The sequence below is a fragment of the Haliaeetus albicilla genome, chromosome 15, assembly GCF_947461875.1.
Source record: "Haliaeetus albicilla chromosome 15, bHalAlb1.1, whole genome shotgun sequence".
Classification (NCBI taxonomy): domain Eukaryota; kingdom Metazoa; phylum Chordata; class Aves; order Accipitriformes; family Accipitridae; genus Haliaeetus; species Haliaeetus albicilla.
In genome coordinates this window covers 5,501,582-5,528,755 of record NC_091497.1, presented here as the reverse complement: position 1 = coordinate 5,528,755, position 27,174 = coordinate 5,501,582, and the positions used below count along the sequence as shown (strand labels likewise).

At 36.3% G+C, this 27,174-nt stretch overlaps 1 protein-coding gene across 1 annotated transcript in view; it reads left to right on the top strand.

The window, feature by feature from the left end:
* Positions 1-27,174, top strand: part of ITGBL1 (integrin subunit beta like 1) — a 144,909-nt gene that overhangs the window by 50,511 nt on the left and 67,224 nt on the right. The window contains exons 3-7 of the mRNA XM_069802371.1: positions 10,388-10,534; positions 14,358-14,480; positions 18,042-18,182; positions 20,969-21,109; positions 25,539-25,685. Of these exons, the coding sequence (XP_069658472.1) occupies positions 10,388-10,534; positions 14,358-14,480; positions 18,042-18,182; positions 20,969-21,109; positions 25,539-25,685 (699 nt within the window). The remainder of the gene's footprint in view (positions 1-10,387; positions 10,535-14,357; positions 14,481-18,041; positions 18,183-20,968; positions 21,110-25,538; positions 25,686-27,174) is intronic.

Here is a 27,174-nt window from a genome sequence, read left to right as displayed (position 1 = left end):
TACGTAAAATGGTTAACTGATGTATTACCCTTGCCATGTGTTGCAACTGGAAACAAGGAAACTGGAGTAGCAAAGTTTTGGAAATTTTCATGTCTTGCACATTATTTTTCTTTAAACAATAACCAAAAAAGATTTGAGAATTCACCATCAAATGAACTTCCAAAAAAATCCTTTTCAGTCAATTGAAACTTTTTGATATTAAAGAAGAAATGTATTTTATTTTGTAATTGTGCAAGCAATCTAACAAAACTACATGGAACACAGTGCATTTAAACCAAGTAGCTGAAATGAAAATGTTTTATTCTCTTCAGTTTTGTTTCTTACTCATGTTATCCCCTCTTTTCCCCACTAACCAGAAAAACATTTTCAAAACCTCGTGGTTTACTTTTAATAAAATTTTATATTATTAAAATTTTATTTAAGTGTTTTAGTTTTAGTAAATAGCCTAGTGAAAGTGTTTCAACTTACTGTGCTTAGTTCTGGGCTCCCCAGTACATGAGAGAGATGGAGCTACCAGAGAGAATCTAGCAAAAGGCCACAAAGATGATGAAGGTACTGGAACATCTCTCCTATGAGGAAAGTCTGAGAGAGCTGGGACTGTTCAGCCTAAAGAGAAGGCTCGGAGGGACCTTATCAATGTATATAAATACATGAAGGGAGGGTGCAAAGAAGACAGAGCCAGGTTCTGCTCAGTGGTGCCCAGTGACAGGAGCAGAGGCAATGGGCACAAAGTGAAATACGGGGGGTTCCCTCTGAACATCAGGAAACACTTTGTCACTGTGAGGGTGACTGAGCACCGGCAGAGGTTACCCAGGGAGTTTGTGGAGTCTCCATAGTTGGACATATCCAAAAGCCATCTAGACATGGTCCTGGGAAACCAGCTCTGGGTAGCCCTGCTTGAGCAGGGAGGTTGGACTAGATGACCTCCAGAGGTCCCTTCCAACCTCCACCAGCCTGTGATTCTGTTATTTTGTGACTTTCTCTAGTCATGACGTACGCCAATGGATATATCAGTGATACCATATATCAATGAATATTTCAAAGACTGTGATGTAAAATGTGAAGTGCGAAGATTGCAATTAGCTAGATTATTCAGTAAAAGGGGCGTAAAATGAAAATCACTTGCCTTCCCAATAACTGAACTTGCCAGATGTTATATGATCTTGTGCAACCTAAGACTATTAACTAAAGCAAGGTTAGGCTTTAGCAGATGGATAATTTAGTATTGACTAAGTGGAAATTTAGGTAATTTAAAATGAAAATAACTCCTTTGACCAGAACGGGGGAAAGGGATAAAAGAGTCAGGATTGGATACCCACAGTGGGCTATTCTAGTTTAAAAGTCTGTGATTAACTAAACATCCCCATTAAGCACTGTACGATTAGATCCTCCATATTATACTGTTTTAATACACATTTGCTGAAAACTTAGTTTCTCATGCTTTATTTGAGGTTTAAGCAGAAGCAAGTAGATGGAGATGGAGAAAGGGCTGTATAACCACGTTACCTCACACACACAGAGCTGTGTGCAGAGAAATTTTTAAGAGCACAGGAGACAATCTCACCTAGATGTGTCTCTTGCTGTGACTGATCTTCGGTGCTTAACAGAACAGTGAGAGAGAAAAAAATAAACCAAGTAATGGACCATGAAAAAGAGTAAAAATCCTTCCTGGCCTCTTTCAGAGAATGTTGTTCTGAAGTTCTTAAATATAGGATTAGAGTAGTACATATTAAAAACAACCTATGAGCAGCATGTGCAATTAAAGTCTTTTATAAACATTACTGTAATTTATATTCTAATCTTGGCAGTGGAATTGCAATTGACAGTAAGTGTAGTTTTAAACTTCAACACTGAGTAAAATCATGCATGATGACCTCTTTGGACAGAGAAAGGTAACTGTAGTCTCAGTAGGGGAGAGTGTTCTTTCTCCACCCCCCACCCCACCCCCTGCCCATCTTCAGAAATTAAGTAAAAGTTTGCATTCTTTAAAGAGTCTGATGTTTTTATCTTCTAGAAACAGTTTTCTACTGATATTGTTTAATTCATTTTAATGTCTAAAATACCCTCTAGGGGGCAACATTTTTATTTTCTTTTTTTTAATTCCAGTTTAATTTTCTAGTCTATTTCCATTTCTAAAGATACTGATTTTAAAGTATTTTGATCCATAGTATGATTTGATCCATAGTTTCTCATTTCTGTTACTATAATAAATAAGTTTTTTCTAATGAGAGCGCATTACTTACAGATCATGTATGCTGCTGATGTGAACCTTAAGTACTTTCTTAAAATATTCTTCTGCAAATAGTAATACTTTTCATCTAATTTAGCAATAATACTTTAAAATAAACTTGTTTGCACAACTTGTATTTGGATATGGGTAGATTTTAAAACTGCAGTATTCACATTGACTCAAGAGATGGAGAATACACCAAAGTATTAAGTTTCTTATGTCAACGTGGCACAAAGAGGGTATTGCTAGAAATAATATTGCAGAGTGTGTATAATAGAAATATCTGTTATAGCTAGTTGATTTATAACCTGAAAATTAAATAACATCAGTAGTCATGCCCTCACACCCACCTCTGGCATATTTTTATATTGTAATATGGGTTCTGATTGATTTTCTTCTTTTAGAGCACTACTGAATATTTGTTTACTAAAACATTGTGCTAAACAATCCCTAGAACATATAGCACAACAAGTGCAATAAGACTTTTTTTTTTTCCTTTATCTGCTGGAGGGCTTTTCCTTAAGAAGTATATACAGTAGTTTGGTTTGGTTTGGGTTTATCCATTCTCTAGTGCCTCTGTTGGAGTTACGAGTTAACACCATTTATGATGGTTTTGTTGTTAAAGTGAATCCAGCAGTAACTAAATTGAGATGATTTGTTACCACTTGTTCTTTTAACTCTGAAAATCCATTTCAGATGGACTTAAAGGAGCGAGGGGAATCCAATCACTAAAGAGAGCTGAGAGACAAACAGTGTTGCAGACCCTGTGTGCTCTTGTCACAGTGACTCAGTCTCTGTCCCAGGCTGCCCGGAGGCCAGTGCTGAATGTTCGTACCCATTATTCTGGGGACTTCAAGGCCTGGACACACTAAATAAACACAGAGAAATTGGCTTAATGTAAGAACTTCTAAGTTCAAAGGTTTTTGCATCTTGAATAGCCTTGTGAGAATAGGTGAATAAAGGTTTAGGTTTTTTAGCCTCCGTAAAGCCCTCTGGGCTTACTGTGTTGCTTTGAAAATCTCTGATGTAGTTCAGGCTGTGGTTTGGTGATAAAGGGGCTTGAGTGGCAAAATTGGCTTGAAATGTTCTACTATCATTAGGCAGCTGTTTTTCCTCAAATTTCCCCCTGGGTTTTTTTTTGAGTTGTTTCTAAATTCAGATCAGTCCCCTTAACCAATCTATAGCTTAGCCTTATAGTGTCAGCATAGGAAGAGAAACAAGTGATTGGGATGTGAAGGAGGACCCAGTATTTCTGTGAAAACCCCAGCATCGCCAAACCTAATTTCCGTAGGGACAGAATCCCTAGGGTATACTGCGAAAGTCTAGAAGACAGCTGACTTTCATTGGAGGTAGCACAACATAAACAATCAAGATCCCAACCTTAAAGAGAGATTCATTTCAAGCATGTTGACGTAGAAAAAAAAAGTAATGATACCAATTTTTGTTTTCCAAAACCACAAGTCTTTCAGAAACTGCAACTCCAACAATTCTGAAAATAGAGATATGCTTCAGCTGAATGCAAGGCATAGTTATTGAGAATCTCAAATGCAACTAAACAGAATAGGCCATGTTGCTAATCCTATCCTAATGTAATCTGAAATATTTTTACTAGCTTTACAGTGGTGTAAAGTAGCAGAATCGGCTTTACTAACTACAGGAAAGAAAGTAATCCAGTTGGAAAGAACTATTAAAAACATCTTCACTGGGCTGGTCTAGGTTGAAACTGCAGAACAGTGTTTTAATTTTTTACTTTCTCCAAATTTTCAACTCTTATAACTCAACCATCCTTCCTATCTATCATCCCAGTTTAAAGTGGGAATCTGTTACAAGTTCTTCATATTTCTTCACCTATTTCATGCAGTGTTTTTTAGATTTGAAAAGCACTTCATGAATCATTCAGTGGTTGCTAAAAATGAATAATAATGAGCCCAATTCAATTATCATGCCAGCTGCTGATTTCCTTCTGATGGCTGACTTTATGCTATAGAGAGGAATCCTTATGCTAAATCTCACCTGCCTGTAAGAAATTGATTCCATTACAATTTTAAAATGAGAACTGCCCGCAATTATGTTCTTACATAGAATACTTCCGGTTTAGTTATTAAAAATAAGTGACAGTGAGGACATCTGAGTGTATTTTAAAATCTGGTCAAACAGCCTAGATCTTTGTACTCTGGTAAGAGACTTCATTTGTAGTGAGAGTTACTGTGCTATAACTAATGCCACACAACCACATAAATAGGTATTCTACCAAAGGCGGTATCTCCAATGGTGTTTGCTTAATGAACCAAGGATTTATTTAAAAGCTTGGTCTTTGCAGTTTAACAAGCACATGATTATAGTTTTACAATTGCCCCTAGACTCTTACTGAGAAAAAGGATGAATGTAATTTCAAAGATACTATGTTGCCTCATTGGGGTTTTGTTTGTTTGTTTTTTAAACTAGCTATCTCTAATCATACATAACACCTGAAAGCTCTCAAACACCAATAAATTTATCCTTCCTAAAATTTCTGTGACAAAGTTAATTATCATTATTGGCTTTATAAAGAAGAGAATTTAAGCTCATCTCTTGGAGCCTTGGTGATGTTGTCCTGTGCCAGAGGTTATCCAGAAAATGAAAGATCCACGAGTTGAACCCGGTCACCTTTCTTTCAATTTGAGGTCTTACCCTAAAGATCAGCCTTTTCTTATTTTTCTTTTCTGCTAAGCGTTTCTGAGGAGTCTGCATTTTTGTGCCCCACCGTTGCTCAGTAGAAAAGATAATCACGACATATAGACATGCATACATTCACACACACTCTTAGGTGGCAAGAGCATGGAAGGTAACAGGTCATTTGTTTTGACTGTTTGCATTGCCTATGGAAAGTTTAACCACTAGGATGTAGCAGAGCTTTCAGACATAGCGAACATTAGGATGAAATAAAAAAATCAACCAAAACTGGTACAAAGGTGGAGAGAATCTTTTCCAGTGGGAGGCACAGAAATAGCAATAGCACTGTTGAATGCTACAGTTTCTGTAGGTGCACAGAAATGGAAGCAACGTTCAAATTCAGTTTCTGGTTTACCCAATAATTATGTCATATAATTATTTTCATAAACTGATGGAGTCCAACCTATAACTAAGCTGATATGTTTCTCCTTTTTTATTCAAATTGTGTCAGAATATTTAAAACCTGACATAGATTATTGTATAGATAAGTGAAGCAAAAGAAAATAAATGAACAAATCTTTAATTGCACACATACACGTCTAGTGATGCACAAAACTCCAAAGTCCAACCAGTTCAATTTGTGTATCCTATTCAATCATTGTATGCTTCCCAATAGTTTAGTGAAGAAAGACAGCCAACCTCTGAGGACTATTTAGCCCACAGAGGACCTGAGTCACTCTGCAGAAGTGCCTGTCTCCCATGATGGATTGCAGGTGGATCCCAGCGAAATCAGGCTTCCAAACTGGTGCCTTGAATACATACAGTTCAGATGTGGATTCAGAACTTTTTGTCAGGTTTTACCTTTGCGTCCTTGCTCTTGGACCTATAGGTATGCAAACATGTAGTAGAAAAACATTGTTAGAATGCACTTAGAATGAAGTTAAGAGTCTAAGGGCAAAAGCATGTGACCAGGCCCAGCTGATTGTGTTTTAAATTACCATCTTTCAGCTGAGATGTTTTAATTCCTAGCCTATTGCAACTTTGCAAGTGGCTAAAATTCTACAAGTGTTTTCCCTGGAAAACTTGACTCATTCTTCTGAGGTTTAGAGACCTCATGGTAATTTTCCAGCATAGGCTGGACCCACACCTGTTTTACATACATTTTGTGTAACATTTTAAATGCAGGTTTGCTACCATTTTCTGTCCCTACTGATATATCTTCAACGGGTACATCTCAGACCCTTTTCTGCTAAAGACTTAGTCATGCTGTCTTTCCGGGGCTGACATGAGCATACACTCAGGCTCTTCTTGTGTTTCCAGCTGGGGAGGCCTTCGCCTATGGCATCCTTTCCTTGTCCCTGGTGTGTGACCCTGTGCTTTGTATTTCTAGTTTCAATCCACTTTTATTACTTCAGTCCTTCAGACTGTCAGTCCAGTTCATTCTGTATGGTTTTCCATCTTCACCTTTCTACTGAGGTCTTACGGCTTTGTGTCATTGGCAGATGTTGTTAGCATACTCTGAATTTTTGTATCGATGCCAGTAAAACACATTTGGTTCCAAAAACATCCTTTGAAACATCACCAGTAATCTTCTTCTTTCCCAGTAATATCACTTTTGGTCCTAATGTTGTTTTCTTCCCTTAAACCAAGTTGTGATTCTTTTATATTTATAGAGTACCTTATCCAGAATATTTTTTTTTCCTAAGTGGCATTGTATCCAATAAATATGACCATACCAGCTAGATTTCCTGTGTTCCTTTTCTTAAAATATCAGTTATCTTATAAAGAGAGATGCCAGGTTAACCTGGCATAATGACAGTCCATTTTGGGCTAAAGCTGTTATTCATTATATTCCATTTTTCATTACCTCAGTGTCTCTAGCTATGCAATGCTTCATAATTTATTTCAAATCCTTGCACAGCTCATGAGGTCAGAGCCACTTGGTTTTTTGTTGCCTGGATCATGTACATCCCTTTTTCTTAAAAGAAAAAAAAGTTAGGGTTTTTCATTTTTCAGACATTTGATTGCCAGCCTGATAGATTCATTAAAGTCTTTGTTATTAAACTGGTCTTTCATGTGCAAGTATTGTAAGTGCTCTCGAGTAGAGATTATGGGGTCTCGCCCTCCTGGTCTAGACACTTCCTTAAAAACAGTTTTATGTCTTTGTTTTGTTCTCATCTTGGATGAGTAATTTTCATTTCCACAGTCTGTATCATTAGCAACACTGCATTTGCTACTGTAGTCAACATCCCCATATTAATTTTGTTTTGGACTGTCTGTAAATTATCTTTAATCTTAACTGCTTTTTGCTGCTTTGTGAAGCCACTCTTTTGCCTGTTTTCTTTTTATTTTGATGATCAAAGTACATTTTAGTACTTGCAATTTTGCAAGATCTGACCCTGCCTAACATTTTCTGTTCTCACTTTCTCCATATATTTTCTGACATCTGACAGTTTTCCTTGCATATTAGTTTCATTTTCCACCCTACAAGCTTTCTGCATACTCCAGATGTACTCTCTGAGGTGACTGCTCATCTAGTTAGAAATGGAGCCCTTTGTTATAAAAGGTTTTTCCACATGTTTGAAGCTGGCAGTTTTTCACAGCCACAGCCACAGTCTTTTTCTTAAAGGAATTCAAGAACTTCCTTGAGTTTTCATTATTTCCCTTATTTTCTGATTTTTTTTTTTAAGTGAAATTCTGATTTATTTATGTTTAGCATTTATTCATGTTACAGCCTTTTTTAAAAAAAAATTGAATTAATGTGTCATCACTTACTCTGGGATATAGCTTTCTTTACCAACTATTTAGTAAGGTCTTGTAGCTCACTTTCCTTGTGTTCTGTGTCACATCCCCAGATACCTGGGTCTACCCCTTATTGGTAGAATTCATTTTCTGAGAAGTTACATCACCTCACAGTTTCATAGTACTATTTACTCCTTATTTACTATTTCATAATATTATTTGCTTTCTAAATAATACAGAAATTTATATACAACAAAGGGGATCCTACACAGACCTTTCTGAAAGGAATCTGAAACCAATTAGAAACCTTTTGTACCCTCTCTAATTTTCTTACAGCTTCTCATACTTGGTTTATAGTTCATCGCATCACTATTTTTCCCATGAGGAAGACCATAAGATTGGTATATGTCGATGTGGGAAATAAGCAAGAAGAGGATTATTGTGTCAAACTGACTTGCAGATCTGCTGCATCATGTGACAGGGAAGATACACTGAGTTTTACAAGCTATTGCAGGCAGTCTTCTGGCCTTCTACACTTCAATATAGTCCTCTCACTCAAATTTTTGGGCAGAATATTGCCATTGCTTTACAATTTAAAAAAATATCCAGCTGACAAAATTAGGATATTTTAAGGGGGTCATCAAGGTGAAAAATCACTAATACAATCTTACAAATTCCTATAAGTTAAATTCCTTATAGTTGCTTTCAGTTGCATGCAAGAGATCTTCCATTATTTCTCTCAGTTTAATTTCATTATTTTCAGTTTTTTGTATTTTCTTATTAAATAAAGCCAAGAAACTGCTCTGTATGAATACTCTCATGCAAGTCATTTATTCATTTTCTTTAAGCAGGCTGTATGAATTTTAAGTGAAATTCTTTTTTTCCTTTATCCACCATATGTTAGATTAGTGCATCTCTAACTGAGAGAGGTTAGTGCTGCTGGACCATCAGTACTAATCAGCAGTGGCTTCTGCCTTACTCTGTCATTTAGACATGGGGATGGGAAAATCAGTCCTCCTTTTGTTAGAGCATCTTTTCTTCACCAGCAGACATCAAACTCTTAAATCACAAGAGTGCCTAACATGGAGAATGCAAAGTCATTGTAATAAATAATCCTTGAACAGAAGGAAAATACAGGGAGATGGTTATGTTTGGGGTTTTTTAAGCTACCCTAGGACTTATCACCATTTTCTGGAATGGCTTATGCTGTCACCTGTCAGTGAAGCAGAGTAATCACAAGAGTAGCTTTTTATTATATATTTTATACCCTACATTTTTTTCCTGGTCCTTTACCAACAGATTGCTATTCAGCAATTTTTAAGGTGGCAACTCCTGTTTTAAAACAAGAACTAACATGATTCTCTCATATGTTTTTGAACTATGTTTTTTTCAGCTGTTGAACTGTGTTTTGTCTTAGGACCATCTTGGAAGGCAAAAAAATTTTACTGAGCAACAAAAGATACTCCTTTTTGTCATTAAAATTTTCTATATACAGTAGTTATTTAAATTCCTTCTTATTGGCAGCAGACTGGGCTTGTATTTTCAGGCAGTTGACTCTAACTGCAGGCAACAGATGCATTTAAAATAGACAGCAATAAGATTCTATTTTTGAGATGTAGTGATTGGAAGGGAACATTTTTCTGTCAATCAGATATACATTCAAATGGTATTTATTTTAAAATTGAACATTCTAGCTTAAAAGATTTGCAACTGTTTTCACATTTACTACCTAAAATTGGAAAGGAATGCTAAAGAATTAAGTGATAGAAATTTGCACCTGGAATTTAGTGCGGAATATGATACTTAATGTGCAATATAAATTGTGTAAATTGTCAATTCATCTGCATATTTGGGTATTTTTCAAGAAAACAAAATAATTTTTAAAACAAGCTTTCCTTATTTTGTAATTCTTCATGCTATTAGATACGTTACAAATTTTAAGCAAGGTATTATTTGACTGGTTAGCATGCCATGACCTAACAGATTGAGCAGCTGCATTGGTTCTTTAAGATACTTCACACTTAGCAAATAATCATAAGTAAATATCGTCCTATGAGTATCAGAATAGACTACATTGCCAGTATTGTGTCAATATTTAAAGACAAAATTCAGTTCTGCAGCAACAGCCAAGTAGAGTCTAAGTGGGTGGGAGAGGGCTGGAGGAACCAGTAGCCAGAGGAGGCTTCAGAAAGAAGGATTTGCACCTCTCGTTAGAGGTAGGAGCTGCTGCTGCTGCTGCTTGAGGGAGTTACTGCTTGCTGCTGTAGCTGGCCCTCTCCACGCTCCTTTTCAGGCTTTGTACCATAATAGTTAATCCTGTGTCCTCAGGCTGCAGTTTCTTGCTGTTCTTTGCCTTCAGCTGGCCAAGCTGGTGAATGGAATCTCTGCACTTGGAGTTTTGTTGTGTTAGTGATAGTTAACGGTAGACAAATATGGGAATGAGAAAGAGATGAAAGTAGTAATAAAGCCCATTGTTCATACAGGATGTTTTAGTTCTGTATTCCTTCTTAAAATAAGAATTCATATGTAGACCTATCAAAATTACTTACACTAGATTTCAAAGTCATGGTGATTTCGGGTGTCTCCTCATATTTAAGATCATATTTATTAATTTCTATTTTTAATTGCATATGATCTACGTTAACTGAATCTGTTAATCGTGTTCATTTAAAATTGATGGAATCTATTTTAAAAGCTGAATTAGAAAATACCACTTTCTGAATGAAAAAAAGGACTTGACACACTCTTTCCTTCCATTGCTAGGCCATGGGAAGTGTGACTGTGGGAAGTGCAAATGTGATGAAGGCTGGTATGGTGAAGCTTGTCAGTATCCAACTACTTGCAATCTTACACGGAAGAAAAGCAATGAAATGTGCAAGAATTCTCAAGATATCATCTGTTCTGGTGCAGGTAAGATGTCTTTTGTTGCTTTTCATGGCTTGATATTCTCCTTGTGTTGTCTTGAGAATCATTGTAATTTCTTTTCTAATTAGGAATTTTGCAGAGTTTGTTTCAAGAGACTGAGAAATAACTATGTATACTAAAATGCTTAATTTTCCTATAGGCCTATTCCTATGCATATGATGTGCACTGATTCAGAATGCCTACTTTAGTACTCTAGTTTATCCATAGCTATTTTAGGTTGATGAAACTGCAGCTGTGTCATGTATTTTGCCCATCAAAACGTTATGGTAATGGCATTAACACAGAAAGTGACGTCATTTTTTTTTGTATTGTGTTTATAGCATGCAGAAATGGCATTTGCAAGTATTTTTCTGGGACATTTATAAGCTATACGATTTTTTGAGATACTTCTGAGCTGTAACAGTGATTACTAAAAACATTTGTGGAAGTTCTGCTAAATCATTTTAATAGGGTACTTCCATCTTCACTTTTCTGATTTAATAACTCTCTTTTCTCTAACTCTTTAATTTTGTAACTCATAATAACTTAAATAGGAAGTCCTTTCCTTAAAAAAGTAAGAGGAAGAAGAAACGGCTTTTCAGAAGACTTCACTGCAGAATGGTAAAACTTTGAAGGGCATTTGCTACCAGCCAAGGTTTGAGACCAGAAACTGCCTTTCAGTTTTTCCATTACATTGATCTCCAAGTGAGAGAATATTTCAAGAACCCCACTTCTGCTCGCTGTTGCTGGCTCTTAATTTCTGTCTGGGTTCATACATTTTCATACAACTACATTTCTCACAAGGTAGTTGCTGACATGGACAAAGAACCCAAAGAATTTGTGGGACTTGCTGCAAAGAAGCTAGGCTCTCACAACAAGTTGTGAAGCCAATTTAATGTAAAATTTTAAGCATACAGCATACTGAGTAAATGATACATTTCATTTATGACAATGATACAGATTGTATGAAACTCATGATTGTTTGGCTAACAAAAGAGAGACACCTAAATGAGAAACTAACTCTCAAAAATAAGCATAGTTCATCGTGATCAGTAGAAGTACTTCAACAAGAATGTTAAGACCTTTTTTTCCTCTTTCTTTCCTTGGCTAGAAGTGGCCCTGGTCTGTCCATCACTGAGTCTTCACAGGAGAGCCAACGTAGCAGAACAACCACTAAAAGTGGCTAAGAAGGGAGTGTTTGTGAGATCAGGAGAAGACTAAATGCTTCCAGTTTTGCTGGTATTAAACGGGATAGGAATTCCAATGGGATGGGCTAGGGAGTTTGGGGTAACTTTGGCAGGCTGTAGCCATACATTTTTTGTCTTGATGGGATTGCCTTTTGACCTACTGCCAATGTTGCCGTTGGGGTCTGAGCTCTGTTTTTTTCATTGCCAATAGAAGACGGGAAGGGATGACACAAGTTGTTGCAAAACCAGTCCTCTGCTGACACACAGCTAACCATTTATTGCAATTCTTTTAATGAACCAATCAAGATCCACCTAAAATTTAACTTTTCTGACTTGACTGTTCCTAATCATTTGTCAGAATAACTAGGGCATCCTACCTAAACTGAGATTCTCTATGTGAGCAATTTCCACTTCTAGTCAATGGGAAGGAATGGACACTTTTAGGACACAATCTGTCTGACCTCTTTAGATGCCCAATTTATGAATCAATTTTTCATTTTATCTGTTTTCCTGCTTGGGAATTTCTCAAAATTTTTATTTGTATTTATTTTCCAAGTAAATGTAGCAAATAATTCTAGTTCTGTATGTTACTTATGTTGTATTATCAATCAGTTGTATTATTTTATTACATTAGCTCTTGCAAACATTTTTTAAAGTTTACTTTTTTAGACTGGCCACGTATGTCATAGAGCCCCATTCTACTAGTCTTTATTTGGATTAATAGGATGTTTAGTAAAACTTGTACTATACTTGTAATGGTGAAATGTAAAATGGTTTCTGCAAACTAGTTGTGTAATAGCAGCATAAAACTTCTATTTTGGAGGACTACTTTTGTGTCAATAACCATGTTTTCTAAAATATGTATGGATGTAATGTGAGGAGCATGAGCCTTGTGAATTAAGTTCCTGTTGTTTTTTTTTTTAATGTAGGCTTGCTGGCATAGTGACGCCAGTGACTGCTGAAACAGCTTGTGCAAGCCCATCGGCCGCTGGGCCCCAGTTAACATGGTATTGCACAATGTTCCTACTCTTACAATTTTAATAAAGGTGATAGAGGTAGGGAATAGGGGCGTCTTATATGACCACCATAGCAATACTTTTTTTTCTAATGTGATTTTATAGTATTTTTGCTTTTTTGACTGTGTAACTCCTTAATATGTTTGCTTATGGCTGTTGTATGTTATCGTGTATTATGTTCTGAACTAGAAAATATTCAGGAGGGAGAGGAGGCAGTTGTTTGCTTTGCCCTGGCAACTGCACTCCAGGTCAGATAGCTTCTCTGAGGGAAAAGAGGGGATTTTTCCTTCCCCGGGAGCAACAAAACAACCTTTTTCTGTTTGGGAGGGTGGGTCATGGAAAGAGGCAGCCACTGAGGTGAGGGGGCAACCCTACTCAAAAGACCAAGAAGCAAATGTGTGACCAGACCAGAGATGACAGAAAAGAGATCTGTTTACAAACCCATTTCCATCCTTTGCTTCACCTGAGTCGTCTGGCTTTTCCTTAGGTCAGAAAGTTTTCTCTTGTGGTTTATGTTGTGAGAAAAACCAGCACTATGCTCCCAAAGCATTTGGGAGTCCTGGGGGTACTTACCTTGAGAGAGAATTTCAGGCAGATCCATGTTCTCAAACCACTCGCTGACATGGGTAAAACCCATCTTACTTGTAACAAATCAGCAAGTGTCTTTATTATAGCTCTTAACGTTGTTGCAAGATCTACTCTTTTCTGAGACATCACCCACAAACTGAAGAAAAATGAGCCCTAAAAGCTTAAAGTTCGACTGGGCGCAAGTCCTGAAATAACAAGATATTATTATAGAAGTTCCTACCATTCTTCAAATGAATGAAATAATTTGTAATGTGGACATCAATACCACTGGAAAAACATGCACTTTGGAGTAAAATTGTTGATATGCTATTGTAATACTTATGGTTTGTTTAATAATGCTATGAATGTATTTCTCTGCAATTAGCCTGTCTGTTGTATAATTAATGTATTGCTGTGGTAATTGCTTTCTAGCTTGAGTCCTTTTTTCCTGACATCTCATCATAAGGTCTTCATGCAGATGTTCCTCACCAATGTTTCCTTCCTTTGATTCCTGTTTTTTTTCTCCAAGGCTACACTTAAAAAATCTTAATCCTCAGAAGATAGCTGTAGAAAAGGGACTAGAGACTAGAGACTAGAGTGAGAAGGAACTTTGTGAACATAGGCAGACATATTTTCAGGTCCTCAGTAGCCATGCCCTGTTACCTTCATCTAACATGGCTGTGAAACTGGAAAAAAACAGGCTTCATTCTTGAGAAGATGACTAAATTAAATTTTTTCCTTTCAGTAGGCAGAAGATATATTTTCCAAAGGTGACTTCATACCTCAGTTGTATGAAGTCAGACAGGCAGCTCTAGGAGTGAATTTTACTTAGGAAAATATGGTGCTTCTGATTAAAAATGAACCATCTGAATGTTGTATCTATTTACAACTAAGATTAGGCTTTTTATTGATATGGATTGTTTCTGTGTCTGTCTTTATTTGGCTGGATGATCTTTAGATTTCAGCCTTCTCAAAAATAAAATATGTACCATTTCTGATGGACTAATGAAACTCTTCCCATAAACTGCAGTCATTGAGTACTGTTTTAAATGTTTACAGGCACATGTCAGTGTGGCAGGTGTAAATGTGCAAACTCAGAAGGAAATGGCCTGGTCTATGGTAAATTTTGTGAATGTGATGACAGAGAATGCATAGATGATGAGACGGAAGAGATTTGTACAGGTATGTATTTTAGTGAGTACAAGAAGAATGGTGAAGATTAATACAGGCTGTTATAAAATCATTTAATTGTGTGGACCTACAAAATGTCTTTACTGAATGTATGACTTAAAATAAAAGTAACTGTATTTGCAAGAATTTAGCTTTCAAATTGTAAGTAGGAATTTCAGATGCAAACATGAGCTAAGGAGGAGGTTAAAAAATGAATAAATCCTGTGGCATCCTCCTCTTTTTGGAAGAACTGCAAAGAGGATTATACAAGGTAATTCACTAAGGTAATTCATAGCGCAGTGTGTCTGTCTTCAGTAGAATACAAGAAATGTGAATGCTTTGTGGCACAGATGAGAGCAAGATGGAGGACATAGGAAAAAAAACAAAAAAGAAAAATAGATTATTAAGAGTTTTGTCAAGGAAGCAAAAATTAAAAAGAACAAGAATAAATGTAGGATGAGAACTCAGAAGCAATTCAGGAGATAAAAAGGGAAAAGAATGAATAAAGAAAAATTCCATCTGTGATAGGAAAGGCAAGAGAATAAGATGGAGTGATAGATAGATAGAAAAGCAACCAAAATGCAAACTGTGCTTTCATTTCATTATAAGATAGGAACCTAGCAATTAAATATTGTGCAATGCCCACCATTTATGGCATTATAAATGCTGTTGCCTATATTACTAGGGAGGCTTGTCCTTCAGCTGGAAGGTGCTACAAATATTTTTCAAGCTATACACATGCATACTGTGTTTGTATGCATATATAGGAGGGTTTGAAACTGCTCTTAGACTATTCGTACTTTGATAATAGTGCTTGCTTTCTGTGTGTGTATAGAGAGAGAGTACTTGTGTAAAATAGCTTTATCTGTCTTTATCCTTACACAGAGAACAAAATAAATTCTATTTATTTAAGTGCCTTTGAAGGCAAAAAATAACTTTTTTTTTGCATGGAATTAGGTAGAGATTTTAAATAAGGGTAAACAGAATGGTCCTCTGAAGTGCAAATCCAGGCGTGGAGTACAATATTTCCAGTAATTGCCTAAAATTAAATGAGTGGAGGGCAGTAATTTGCCAGTGATTCTATTTATATTTATTTGCTTATAACCATTACATATGGTACCAAATATGATAAAAATTTACCATGTATTTAGTTCCAGTAAATTCTCCTTCTGCGGTTTTTGTCAGTTTTTTTCCCCCACTTGTGTTGCTGCTGGTTTATATTGTTAGGTTTTTCTTAGCTTTTATTTCTCCTTGTTTCATCCAGTGGTGCCATATTCCAAAACAGACCAGATGCATCTCTGAAAAAACTGGTGTTATGTGTATGCAGAAATCAAAGTATGCTGACATAAAAGGACAAAAAAATGTTGGTAGATTCAAGTCTCTAAGGTCTGTGATTCATCAATATAAAAGCCCTCATACCTTATGTAAGGTTTGGAGCCTTCTAAAGTAAATATAAGGTATAAACTAATGGTGTGTTTGACTTGGTTAGGTTGTTGTAAACTGAAAAGTTTATGCATGTAGGTTATGAGTGTTAGATTTTGCTTTGTTTGTAACAAACCTCTACAGTACATAACTGCATGTTGAACCTGGCCTTACACAGGAAAAATGGACAGCACATCAACTGAAGGTCAAAGGTACATAATTCCATCACGGAAAAAGCAGACCCCACATGCCTATCTGGTTATTGCTTCTCTCTCCCATCCCAATGTCTCCTTTGATACCCTCTGTGCCGTCTTTCCTTCCACAGGATTTCCACCTCAGGAATCATTTATGTTTATTTATGAAGTACTAAAGAAACAGTGTTCCAACCCCGTTCTGCTTAGCTAGCAACGGCCCCTGGATATTCTCCACAGCCATGGTGAACCTAATCAGTGCCTGTTGTACTTCCACAGTTTGTGTAGCGCCTACTTAGTTGCTACGTATCCTTTATTGCCCTTAAAGGTATAGACAGGTCTTGAAGATTTTAATTGTCTTCAAAGAAAGCAAACTCAGGAAGATCAAACTAGTGAAAAAACGAAAACTTCTATTTACACACATGTTTCTAAAGCCTGCAGCTGTGAGCTGGGATTTTTTGCTGGAAAAGCATACAATGCCATGCTGAGATATGGCTAACATGCATTTTAATCTTTGCACAAGGGGACTGCATTTCTTAAGCAAATCAGTTCTTAAGGCAGAGTTAAAAAGATATATCAAGCTTTTCCAGCCGCAGTTGGATTTTTATCAGCCAGTTGACTGTATCAATTCTTATTTGAGGTTACATAAACTTTGGAATCAGGTTGCAGCTTATTTTTAATAAAGTATCATGGTTTCTAGCAAATTAAATTCTGACTGTGATCTTTATCTAAGACTTTATTTCTCTAATGGAGGGATTTTTGTCTTCAGTGAAGAGCAAGAGGTAGTGGCAAATTGTATCATTTTATTCATATTTATTCGAGGACTATACAAGTGTGAGTGAGGAATGAAGTAGTGATGTTTTAATCTGCAAAAATTGCCAGTAGATCAAGTTAATTTACTCCTTCACCATTTTCCCCTTTATTTCTTGTCCACTGTTCAAGAACAACCTTTTGGCAATAAGCATTATTTTAGACTGTCTTTGTTGTTTAGTTATCTAAGTAAGATGGTATTTTTATCTTCTGTTATTTTTTGACATGTAACCAAACAATTGTAATGAAAGTTCCATGTGTAACTGTAAAAACAGGAAAAAATTGTATTCCACAGGTCTAATTTTGCACTCTTGATAATTAATGATATAAGTTGACCAGACCGTGATAGAGACGACCAGGTCTACTAAGCTTAACATACCTAGAGGGAAAAAAGGACAAGATCTTGAGTCGATCCTTCTAGTAAAGAATTAACTTATGGCTTTAAGATTAGTAAGAGTTGCAGCTACTTAATTTAAATGCTTTGTGTCATCGAAGCACATGGCAGAAGTACCTTAGTGGATCAAAATGTTCAGGAGCTGGTTTCATCAAGCCTCAGATGACCAAACTATCTTTCGGGGAGATATGTGGTTTGTTAAATGAATATCAAAATGGTTCATTTTACTAATTCTTATCTTTCATGAACTGAATCTTCTTAATAGGTAAGAAGGGAAGCCATATACAATGTAGACAGTTTGTAGTAAATCATGTTGCCCCAGCTGGAATTATCTGAGGAGTCAAGAACGCACACTGCTTTCTTAGACTTGCCAAATACAGTGGGCAAGTGTGTCCTATCTTGACATTTAAAGCTGTGTTTAAATTTTAACTATTACATCTACTGTCTTCCAAATTTACCTATGAAGTTTCAAAAATTAAGCTCACAAATATAAAAATATTGATATTATTTTCTTAATGTTTATTGATTAGATTTAATCTGTGATTAAATGAAGACATGTTCTAAAATAGACTTGGGGAAAAGTATAATTCACATATCCTTTGTCTTATTTTATGTAGGCATATACGGTCTATAAATTGTTTCTATTCTGAGTAAAGCACTAGAAGTTTATAAAAGAAAAAAACAAAACAGTTAAATTGTTAATGCCTTTTAAAAACTTGCCTCTTTCTCACTGTATAAAATTTGTTTTGGCTTAAGGCCATGGAAAGTGTTACTGTGGAAACTGTTACTGTGAGGCTGGTTGGCATGGAGATAAATGTGAATTCCAGTGTGACATCACCCCCTGGGAGATCAAGAAGAGATGCACATCTCCAGATGGCAAAATCTGCAGCAACAGAGGTGTGTCATTCACAGGTTCCTTCTACGCATATTTATATAGCTTGCTTTTATTTTACAATATGCATTTCCTACAGTAGGACGTAGACTGTGTTTGCTGATAGTTTCTAGTTTGTTCTCACCTATTTCAAATCTGGATATACGTTTCCAAGTGAGTGGGTAGACACCTGTGTTCAGGTATAAACTTACACAAATCCACACCCATTTTTGGATTAAGCTGACCCAAGTTGTCCTCATCCTTCATTTTTGTAGTAAGACGAAGCAGGATAATTTGTTAGTACATCTGCTTTGGTGAGACACCTATCCTGTAAAATAAAATATTAGCAATTTTTTGACTTTGAGTGGATTGGTGCTGTAAAACCAACAGGACCATATGTCAATTCACTCTTAAAGAAGACCAAGGCCCCACAGCTGAATAGGGAAAATTAAAACACAAAGCTTTTAGTTTCCACTGCAACCTGAAAAAACCCCTGAGTGTTCAGTAACAATGCTGTGGAATGCATACAGAGCTGGAAAGGTAGACTTCACACAGTATTTCTAACTAAGTGGGGTTTTATTTGCACAAAGTTCCAGAATTTGAATTTTAGCTTTTACTTCTGTCTCGTTTTGCCATTTTGGATAAAAAATAGCACAAAATAAGGTTGCTTTTCTCTAGCTGCTATGTTTGGCTTCATTGAACAAAGAATTAAAAAAAAAAAAAGGGTTTTTTTGGGCAATAGTCCAGAATAATTACAGTAGAACAGCAAGTCACACAGATACCTCTCTTAAAAACACCTCTACTGACAAAACCTTGTGTGAACCTCTCTTAAAAACCTAGTGTGAACATCTAATTATCCTGAGAGCATTTAGAAAACTCTCTTCTCTTAATTATGAGGAAATTAGAAAGATTGGCTCAAATACAGAGATCATGTAGGCACATTTAGTCTTGGGACTTCAGCAGTAAGAATTTTCTCTAATTCTGGAAATAATAAATATCTAAGTGGCTTCAGATCAGGTGCTTTGTTTGCACCGAGAAAGTAATTTCTTGTCAAAGCAATTTTTTGTTCAAATTTCAAATTTTAATGTGCAAGTATTTCTTAAAAATTACATTGTAATTGGGGGAAATGAGGATAAATAGTATAGCTGATATTCTGAATAGCTATGAACTCTTATACAAAGGTACATTCATGGGATACATCTATATTTTCAGCCTTTCATGTATTCGTGATTTTATCCACATAAAAATTTTGTAGGCTTTTGACTACATAAAGTTGCTTTCTAACACAGTGTTTCTACTCTTTTTAGTCCTATTTACCCAGTTTTTTGTATTTATACATCTTGTGATATAGGTGCACTTCATCTTGTCAGTCTTGAGCCTTCTAAAAATTAAATATTGAGGCTAACGTTCCTGTCCAGCCTCCTTCAGTGCTGAGATGGATAAATTGTCTGTATCTTTCCACCAACTGTCTAGTCAACCAGCTGAGACCAGATGTGAACTTTTAGATTTTTAAACTTTGGTGAGATGGTGTTTTGCATTCCCATATCCAGGACAGCTGATCCAAATTCACTTTGAAGTTGTTTCTGCAAGGATTAATCATTCTCCAGAGGCATTTCCTCCTTTTCCAGGGTTGTTTTTTTGTGTGTGTGTTTGTTGTTGTTTTTTTGGTTTGTGTGGGGTTTTTTTGTTTGGTTCCCCGCCCCCCCCCCCCCCCCCCCCCCCCTTCTCCTTCAGTAATGCCACTGAATTGTGAAAGTATAAAAAATCAGGTGCAAATTTCTTGAGGGCTATCTTGGTGGCTTTAGCACTGAACAGGGCAGCAGCTCTTTCTGCTTCATATAACTGTCATGTATGCACGATTGTGTAGACTTCTCTTTTTAGAGAATGTACCCACATCTATATGTACTCTTTAGTCCCTGTGTCCTGTTATCCTCAAATGCATTATATTGTTCAGACTAATCTCAATAAGAAGACAAAGGCTTTGGTGGAGTAGCAGAAGGTGAAGCTACTCTTCAGGAAATGAACTGCACCCATCTGTAAGGTTGGGCTCTTCTTTGTGCCAGTTGGCATCTCAGAAAAAGTAGTGAGTATATGGCCCTGAAGCATATTTGGATTTCTGAATAAGGAAACTTTTTTGTTTTGTTTTGTTCTGACTTTTCCTGAGTAAGTCAGATGCATGTACTCTGTATATCAGTAAGCTTGTGCCAAATTAGGATCTCTGTTACATTTCACATTTCCTTTCTTATTGTAAATGACAGGGTGTGGCCCTGAATATTGACTTGGGAAAGTGGAGAAGTATCATTTTCATGTAGGTCTGTGCTGATGTTCTTGGGTAAAGAATGACCTCCTAGGCATTTTCAGCTGGACTAGAATTTGGACTCCCTTCTAGTTTAAATGTTTATGCTTTAACAATCATTAATTATCCACTGTGCCCAAGCCCAAGTCATTTAAACAGCATTGATTTTTATTGTCATTAGTGTCAGGGCAAATTACTGTTGATGTCAAAGATTTACAACTGTTTTGTTCACTACATTTTTCTTTTGATTCCTAACAAGACTCAACAGCAAAAAGAAACTTGAACAGGATGCCAACTTGTTTATATGAAGTATTACTACTAAGTAATCATAGAAGGTTTTAAATCATAGAAGATGAGCAGACGCTCATGACTAACACTTGCAGCTTTGAAACTGCACTCCTGTGAGAGCAGAAAATTCACAAGTGTCAATTCCTGTAATCAAACTCCTATTACTCTAAATTGCTCAGTTAATCTTCTATCTCTGTCTTCCCCCCACCCCACCCCCTCCTTTCTTAGGCACATGTGTATGTGGGGAATGCACATGCCATGATGTGGACCCAACTGGTGACTGGGGAGATATTCATGGAGATACTTGTGAGTGTGATGAAAGAAACTGCAAAGCAGTGTATGATAGATATTCTGATGACTTCTGTTCAGGTAAGGAATATATAAAAGGAACCTATGTGTAGTTTTGTAACAAAAGCATCCAAGTGGTCTGATCTTGCTCTTTCTTAGTGTTCCAATTCTTGTTTTCCTACCTTAAAACATACCAAACTTTAGCTGGTTTTTGGGGGAACAGACTTTTTAAATTAAAAGACATAATTCTGTGAAAAATAAAAAAAGAAGTTTCCAGTTCTAAAGCTTTTTTAAAACATGTCTTTTTTTCTATGACTTTTCACAAAATTCTGTAAATATGAAATACTTTTAGGTGCCCATCTCCCTTCTAATACTCTTGTCTTCAATGTAATGTAACATAAATTGGAGAATGGTTGAAACTTTAAAATATATCTATCCTTCCTTGGGGAAATTTAAATTTCAAAATTTGTTAGATCAAATTTTATTTGTTATTTCATTTTATATGGCAGGGAGAGGACATGCGAGAGGAAGAAATTTGAGGAAAAGTGAATTAATGAGTTGATGAAAAACACTGAGAATACCAATTGACCTGACAACAAGTAGACCATCAATATGTGGAAAATATGAATGTGTGGTCCAGCTACACATCACTGACTGTACATCTTAGACACTTTCACCTTCCTTTTTTCTTTTACTTGTACTTCAGAGCATTATATTCAAATTAGTTAAGGTCCATGCAAGTTTTGCAGTGTATTTAGATTGATGCTCCATGTATCAACTAACAAAAGCTGAGATTCTGAGAGAGAACTTGCATACAATTTTGTATAGTTACCAATAAAGATGCTAATACTGGCCAGGAGAGGACTTTGATCAATACACAGCATGCAATTTGTACACACAGGAACTTTGCAAAAACAGAGAGTGGTTTCAAAGGGACTTGACAGATTACAGGTTGTCAGCTTTAATGCATCCTTTAGAAATCGGATCTGGCCTAATTAATAATAGGAAAAATGCAGTCACATCAAGGAAAATAATGATGTGGTATATTATCCTCCTATTACTAGAATGAGAGATCCCTCATAGAAAGATCATAGGAGTTGTCTGTAGCAGGGAGAGAAGGCTGAAACAAATATGATACATAAAATTCTTAGCATCTTCTTTGCCTGTTATGAAGATGAAAGGTTTCTCAACTGTTGTGTTTGGTTTTTTTAATAAATGTTGATGAATCACTAGCAAATAAAATGAGAAGGGAAAAAAAGCATTTCTAAAAACTTTAAGTGAATTAATTTGCTTGTTACTGTTTCAGCCACCTACAAATGTTATATAGGTTTAATTAATAAACTGGAACGATGTAGAACTGCAATCATAAGATCAGCTGGAGGATTGACTTTGGGATGTTGTCAATTTTTGAATGTATTATTGTGTTGCTGAGAATGTTTTTAGCACTCAGGGACTGATCAAAATGTCAGCATCAGCTAAGGAGTACAGAGCTAAAAAACAACATGGTAAATGTGTTCGGTAGTTAAGGGTGAACACAAGAGTTTCAAACCTTATTAGTTTAAAGCAAACCTGTGGCATCTACAGCCAATGCTGCATCACTGAAACAGGGCTTGAACTCCGTCTTGCCCGGACGTTATTGCCATTGCTGCTGCTGCTGCTGCCCAGGGTGGTAATGGTTGTAAGAAAGCAGAGTGCAAGAAATTATCGTCAGTTACAAAGGAGTTTAGGGGAAGATATTGCCATTTGACATTGGATTAAACACTGGTACAGTGTTCTTTATTACACAGACATAACTGTAAATGAGTAAATCTTACAAGAGATACAAAAGGAGGTAGTCATATGGCTTGCTTGATGTAACTAAAACTCATGTTGAAGTATCACTTAGTTTTTCTATCTAATTAGCAAAAATTTTAGTACTACTACTTATTTTTATCCCTTCCCTTTCCATTATGATTTAAGAAAGCCTAGTTTAGCCTTAGCTAGCCATCCAAGTATGCGTTCCTCAAATAGATTGTGCAAAAAATCCATTTTCACATGAAGCAGTGTAAACAATGTCTTATAGTCCTGCTGTTTAGTCCTGTTCCAGAAATGGACAAGATGTATAAGTATTACTTTTGGTTTATTGTGGTAGACAGACAGAATCTGTAATTAAATCAAGATTTAGTAGCAGAATTGTAAATGAACAGTTTTTTATTTGTTTATGTGAAATAAATTTACTTTAGTGCACAAAGTGTGCACGCATTAGGTATGTCTGCAAAATATCCTCATTTTTCTCACAATTATTTGTAAATTGATTTAGGATGAATCCAAGAGGGATTAGTCAGGTTAGGGAAAATAATCCAGGTCTCTTAAAACCTACAATAAACAGAGCTGATACAAAACTTTTCCTGCTTATTCTGCCTATCTAATAGGTAGAGACAGAAAATCACATTGTCCTGAGTAGCAGTTTCAAATGATAGGAGATCATGTTTACATGTAAAGAGTTTTACTGTAACTGAATGAAATGCTATGTTTATTTCATAAACTACAAATGACAGGAATTGACAGCCCTGCTGTGAGGATTTAATATCACACAACAGCAGCTCCCTCCAGAAGCTTCATATGGCTTGGGGTGACTGTCAATTTGCAGCACCTCATATTGGCAACTGGATGCCTCCTTTTAACATCTGAAGTGCTGTTCAGTGTGTTACTGAATGATTTTCTTTGAGAGGTGTTCACAACATTAAAGTGATTCTCTTCCTTTAAAGAGAGAACAGCTTTCATGACTTGACATAGAAAGAAAAAAGGCTTCCATAAGAAAAGTCCTACATTCACACATCTCATTAGATCCTTTGCTGTGGCTCTAGCAAAGAAAACATTATATGAAAGAACATCATCCTCTCATAAGTATCCATCTGGATCAGGGAACATATGTCCAATTCGCAGCCTGTCAGCAGGTACACATGAAAGCAAGGGACAGAATGATTCCATGAACCATAGAATGGTTTGGGTTGGAAGGGACCTTAAAGATCGTCTCGTTCCAACCCCCCTGCCATGGGCAGGGACACCTTCCACTAGACCAGGTTGCTCAAAGCCCCATCCAACCTGGTCTTGAACACTGCCAGGGATGGGGCATCCACAGCCTCTCAGGGCAACCTGTTCCAGTGCCTCACCACCCTCACTGTAAAGAACTTCTTCCTTACATCTAATCTAAATCTACCCTCTAAAAAAGAGGAAGCCTTTAATGCTTTCCAAGAAAAAAAAACCCACCAAACCTAATGTAAAGAAAAGTTATTCTTGTGAAATTGATAAGACTTTTATTCTGGGAACTACTCTGATAACTCGTAGAATGCTTGCTTTCTCCCATTTTCTCCTTGTGAACTGATAAATGCATACGTTTTAGAAATATAAGCCAGTCTTAAAATGCAAGTATGGTTAGAAAGAGATGTAAAATCTGTGTTGGTATGATTTTCAAGAAGAACTTGGATAGACAAGTGGACATCAGAGCAATGCTTTGGGGTCCTGTATCCAGTGAATGATGACTATGTGAAAATTGTAAGAGAAGATCTAACCTTCTGTCAGAGCTCATGAAAATAAATATTAGATTTTGTGGCAAGGAATGTAGTTGCTGATGCTCAAGCTTTCCTCATCCAGTGCAAGGAACATTTTGTATTGCCAGAATCCCACTGCTTTATGCAAAGAACATTAGGCTCATGATGAAGGGAGCTGGGCGTGGGCGTGGTCTGGATATGTTAGCATTCATATAGCAGAAATAGATTGTTTGGATGGCTTTCCAGTTTAAGTTGTCAGGAGGGATTCACCCCTAACTTCTTGGCTGTCACATTTTTTAAAGAAACTTTCCATAAAATCTTCTTATGGAGTTCAGTTGCTCTTCCTCACCTCAACTTGCACAGTGAAAGTTGTGTCTATGTTGCTATGTTCAGATGTGGTCACGAAGAGTCACATTAGCTAATGAGATACCAAAACCACATCCAACTGCCCTATTGAAATGAGAATTGATTATGTCCAGTATTTTATTACTTGCACATCACTATTTAGTAGAAGGCACTGGTTTAAGACTTGGAATTGGTTTGACATTGCTTGTCTCTAGTGGATCACATTGATTGCAAGCAGGTAAAAGATGGTATTGATATATTACTTAGACAATATGCTGCAACTGTGGTAGAAAAAGAACACAATAAAGGTAAACAAAATATTGCCTTATGACGGCCCCACTTTTCCAGACAGTGGTGAAATGTGTATTTGTATCCTCTGTCCCACCCTTTCACCTGAGGAGCATGTGCTAAGTGGCAGAATATCCCTCAAGAAAAAAATTTAAAAGGAAACATGTCTCAAATGGAATGATAGCCCAGTGCTATTTTCAGAAAAAAGTAGATATAGTGAATTGATTGTATTTTTGCCAGTCTGATTATTTAATGAAACCACAACTTTGACAAAGTTCATCTAATCATGAGGTTTTAATACTTATAATCTGTATGGAGGCTAATCTTTAATTGTATTCATTGTGAAGGTCATGGACAGTGTAATTGTGGAAGATGTGACTGTAAAGAAGGATGGACTGGGAAGAAGTGTGAACATCCACATTCTTGTCCATTGTCAGTTGAGGAGAGTGCTAAGAAATGTCAAGGAAATTCTGATTTACCTTGCTCTGGAAGAGGTAAGCACATTTCTGGAAGAATTTTCATGCCCTTAACATGTACTTCCATTAAAAGAATTTTTACAGATGTCCAGCATTACTAGTACTGAAAAATGTGAACTTTTTTGGCTTACTGTGCATGAATCACACCTGCATAACTTGTGAGTTATGAGAAGGGAGGAGAAGAATACAAAGGTCACCTATTTTTCCTGTCATCTACTGCTTTGTATTTTATTTTAAATATCTCAGCATTTGTTTTGGAGGTTTTCAAGGATGCTTTGAAGATTGCTGCAGTTACGTCTTTACTAAAGATACATTAAAAATATGAACCTATTCTATGCATTCTTTGACAAAACCAGCTTGAGATTTTCAGCCTTTGTAAAATGTTGTGGCACCATTGTGGTAAGAGCTGTTCAGATTTACACTGCCTAAGAACCTGCCCTACTGAGTGCAGGACTGACTTCTAAAATGCAGTTGTCCTTCAGTGCAGTTTCCTAGTTAGCCACTGGCTTTTCATTTGAAAGCATTTCTCTGTGACAATGTAACCTCTTCAAAAGCTTTGACTAAAAAAATATACTAAAAGTCATATGTACAATTGAAATACACATGGCAAGCAAAAGAAAACTTTTCTCAGAAGGAAAAGGACCTGCTATTTTTCATCTGTCACTGTGTGAAATGTGGTTTTCTGCAGAGAGAAGAGAGAAAAGTAAATATGAGACACACTTTTTCTAGAACTGGTAATTGAAGTTGTTATGAATTCTGCCCACTTAAGTATTTGCTGGGAAAGGTCTAAAGCTACTCTTGAATTATTGCATTTGACCCTAAATGTAATTTCATTTGCAATTTCTTCTTTCACTAATACTATCTAACATAGTCAAAAATTGTAGGCTGTCCACCCAAGTTAGCACTGTGGTAATTATATTTTTCTCTCCTTGTAAATGTGTAGCAGGTCATAACTTAATAAATGCAGCATTAGCTGTGTTTTAAAAGAACTGTGTATTAAGAGATTGTTGCTTGGTTTTTTCTTAATTAAGCTACAGTTTTCCAGTGAATTACATCTCTCTCTCTTTTCTTGCTAAAAATTCTCAAAGGAATTTTTGGCTACAAGTTAGGTGAAACATGGACATCTGTAGAGAATTAACTGCATTTTATTGTTCCTTATATGCAAGAATTATAACTAAAAGAAAGGAATGTTGACATTTTATTTATTTATTTATTTAATACTGGCTCACTCTTTTCCTGGTCTCATTGGATGCTGAATGTCTCTTCTCTCATCTGCTTCACTAGGAGTTGTGTATGTTGAGCATTCGGAGTCAGTTCTATGATATAATTGTGCTGTGCCCTATGAGAGTCAAATGACAGAGAAAAGAATGACAGCCATAAAAACAAGTTTAGTTTGAGTAAAAATACAGTCTTAAGTTATGGGACATATTTTTCTATTTATATTTTACATTTTGAAAAGTATTATTAAGTATAGTGAGAAGAGTGAGTTTAAAGATTTCGATATTAA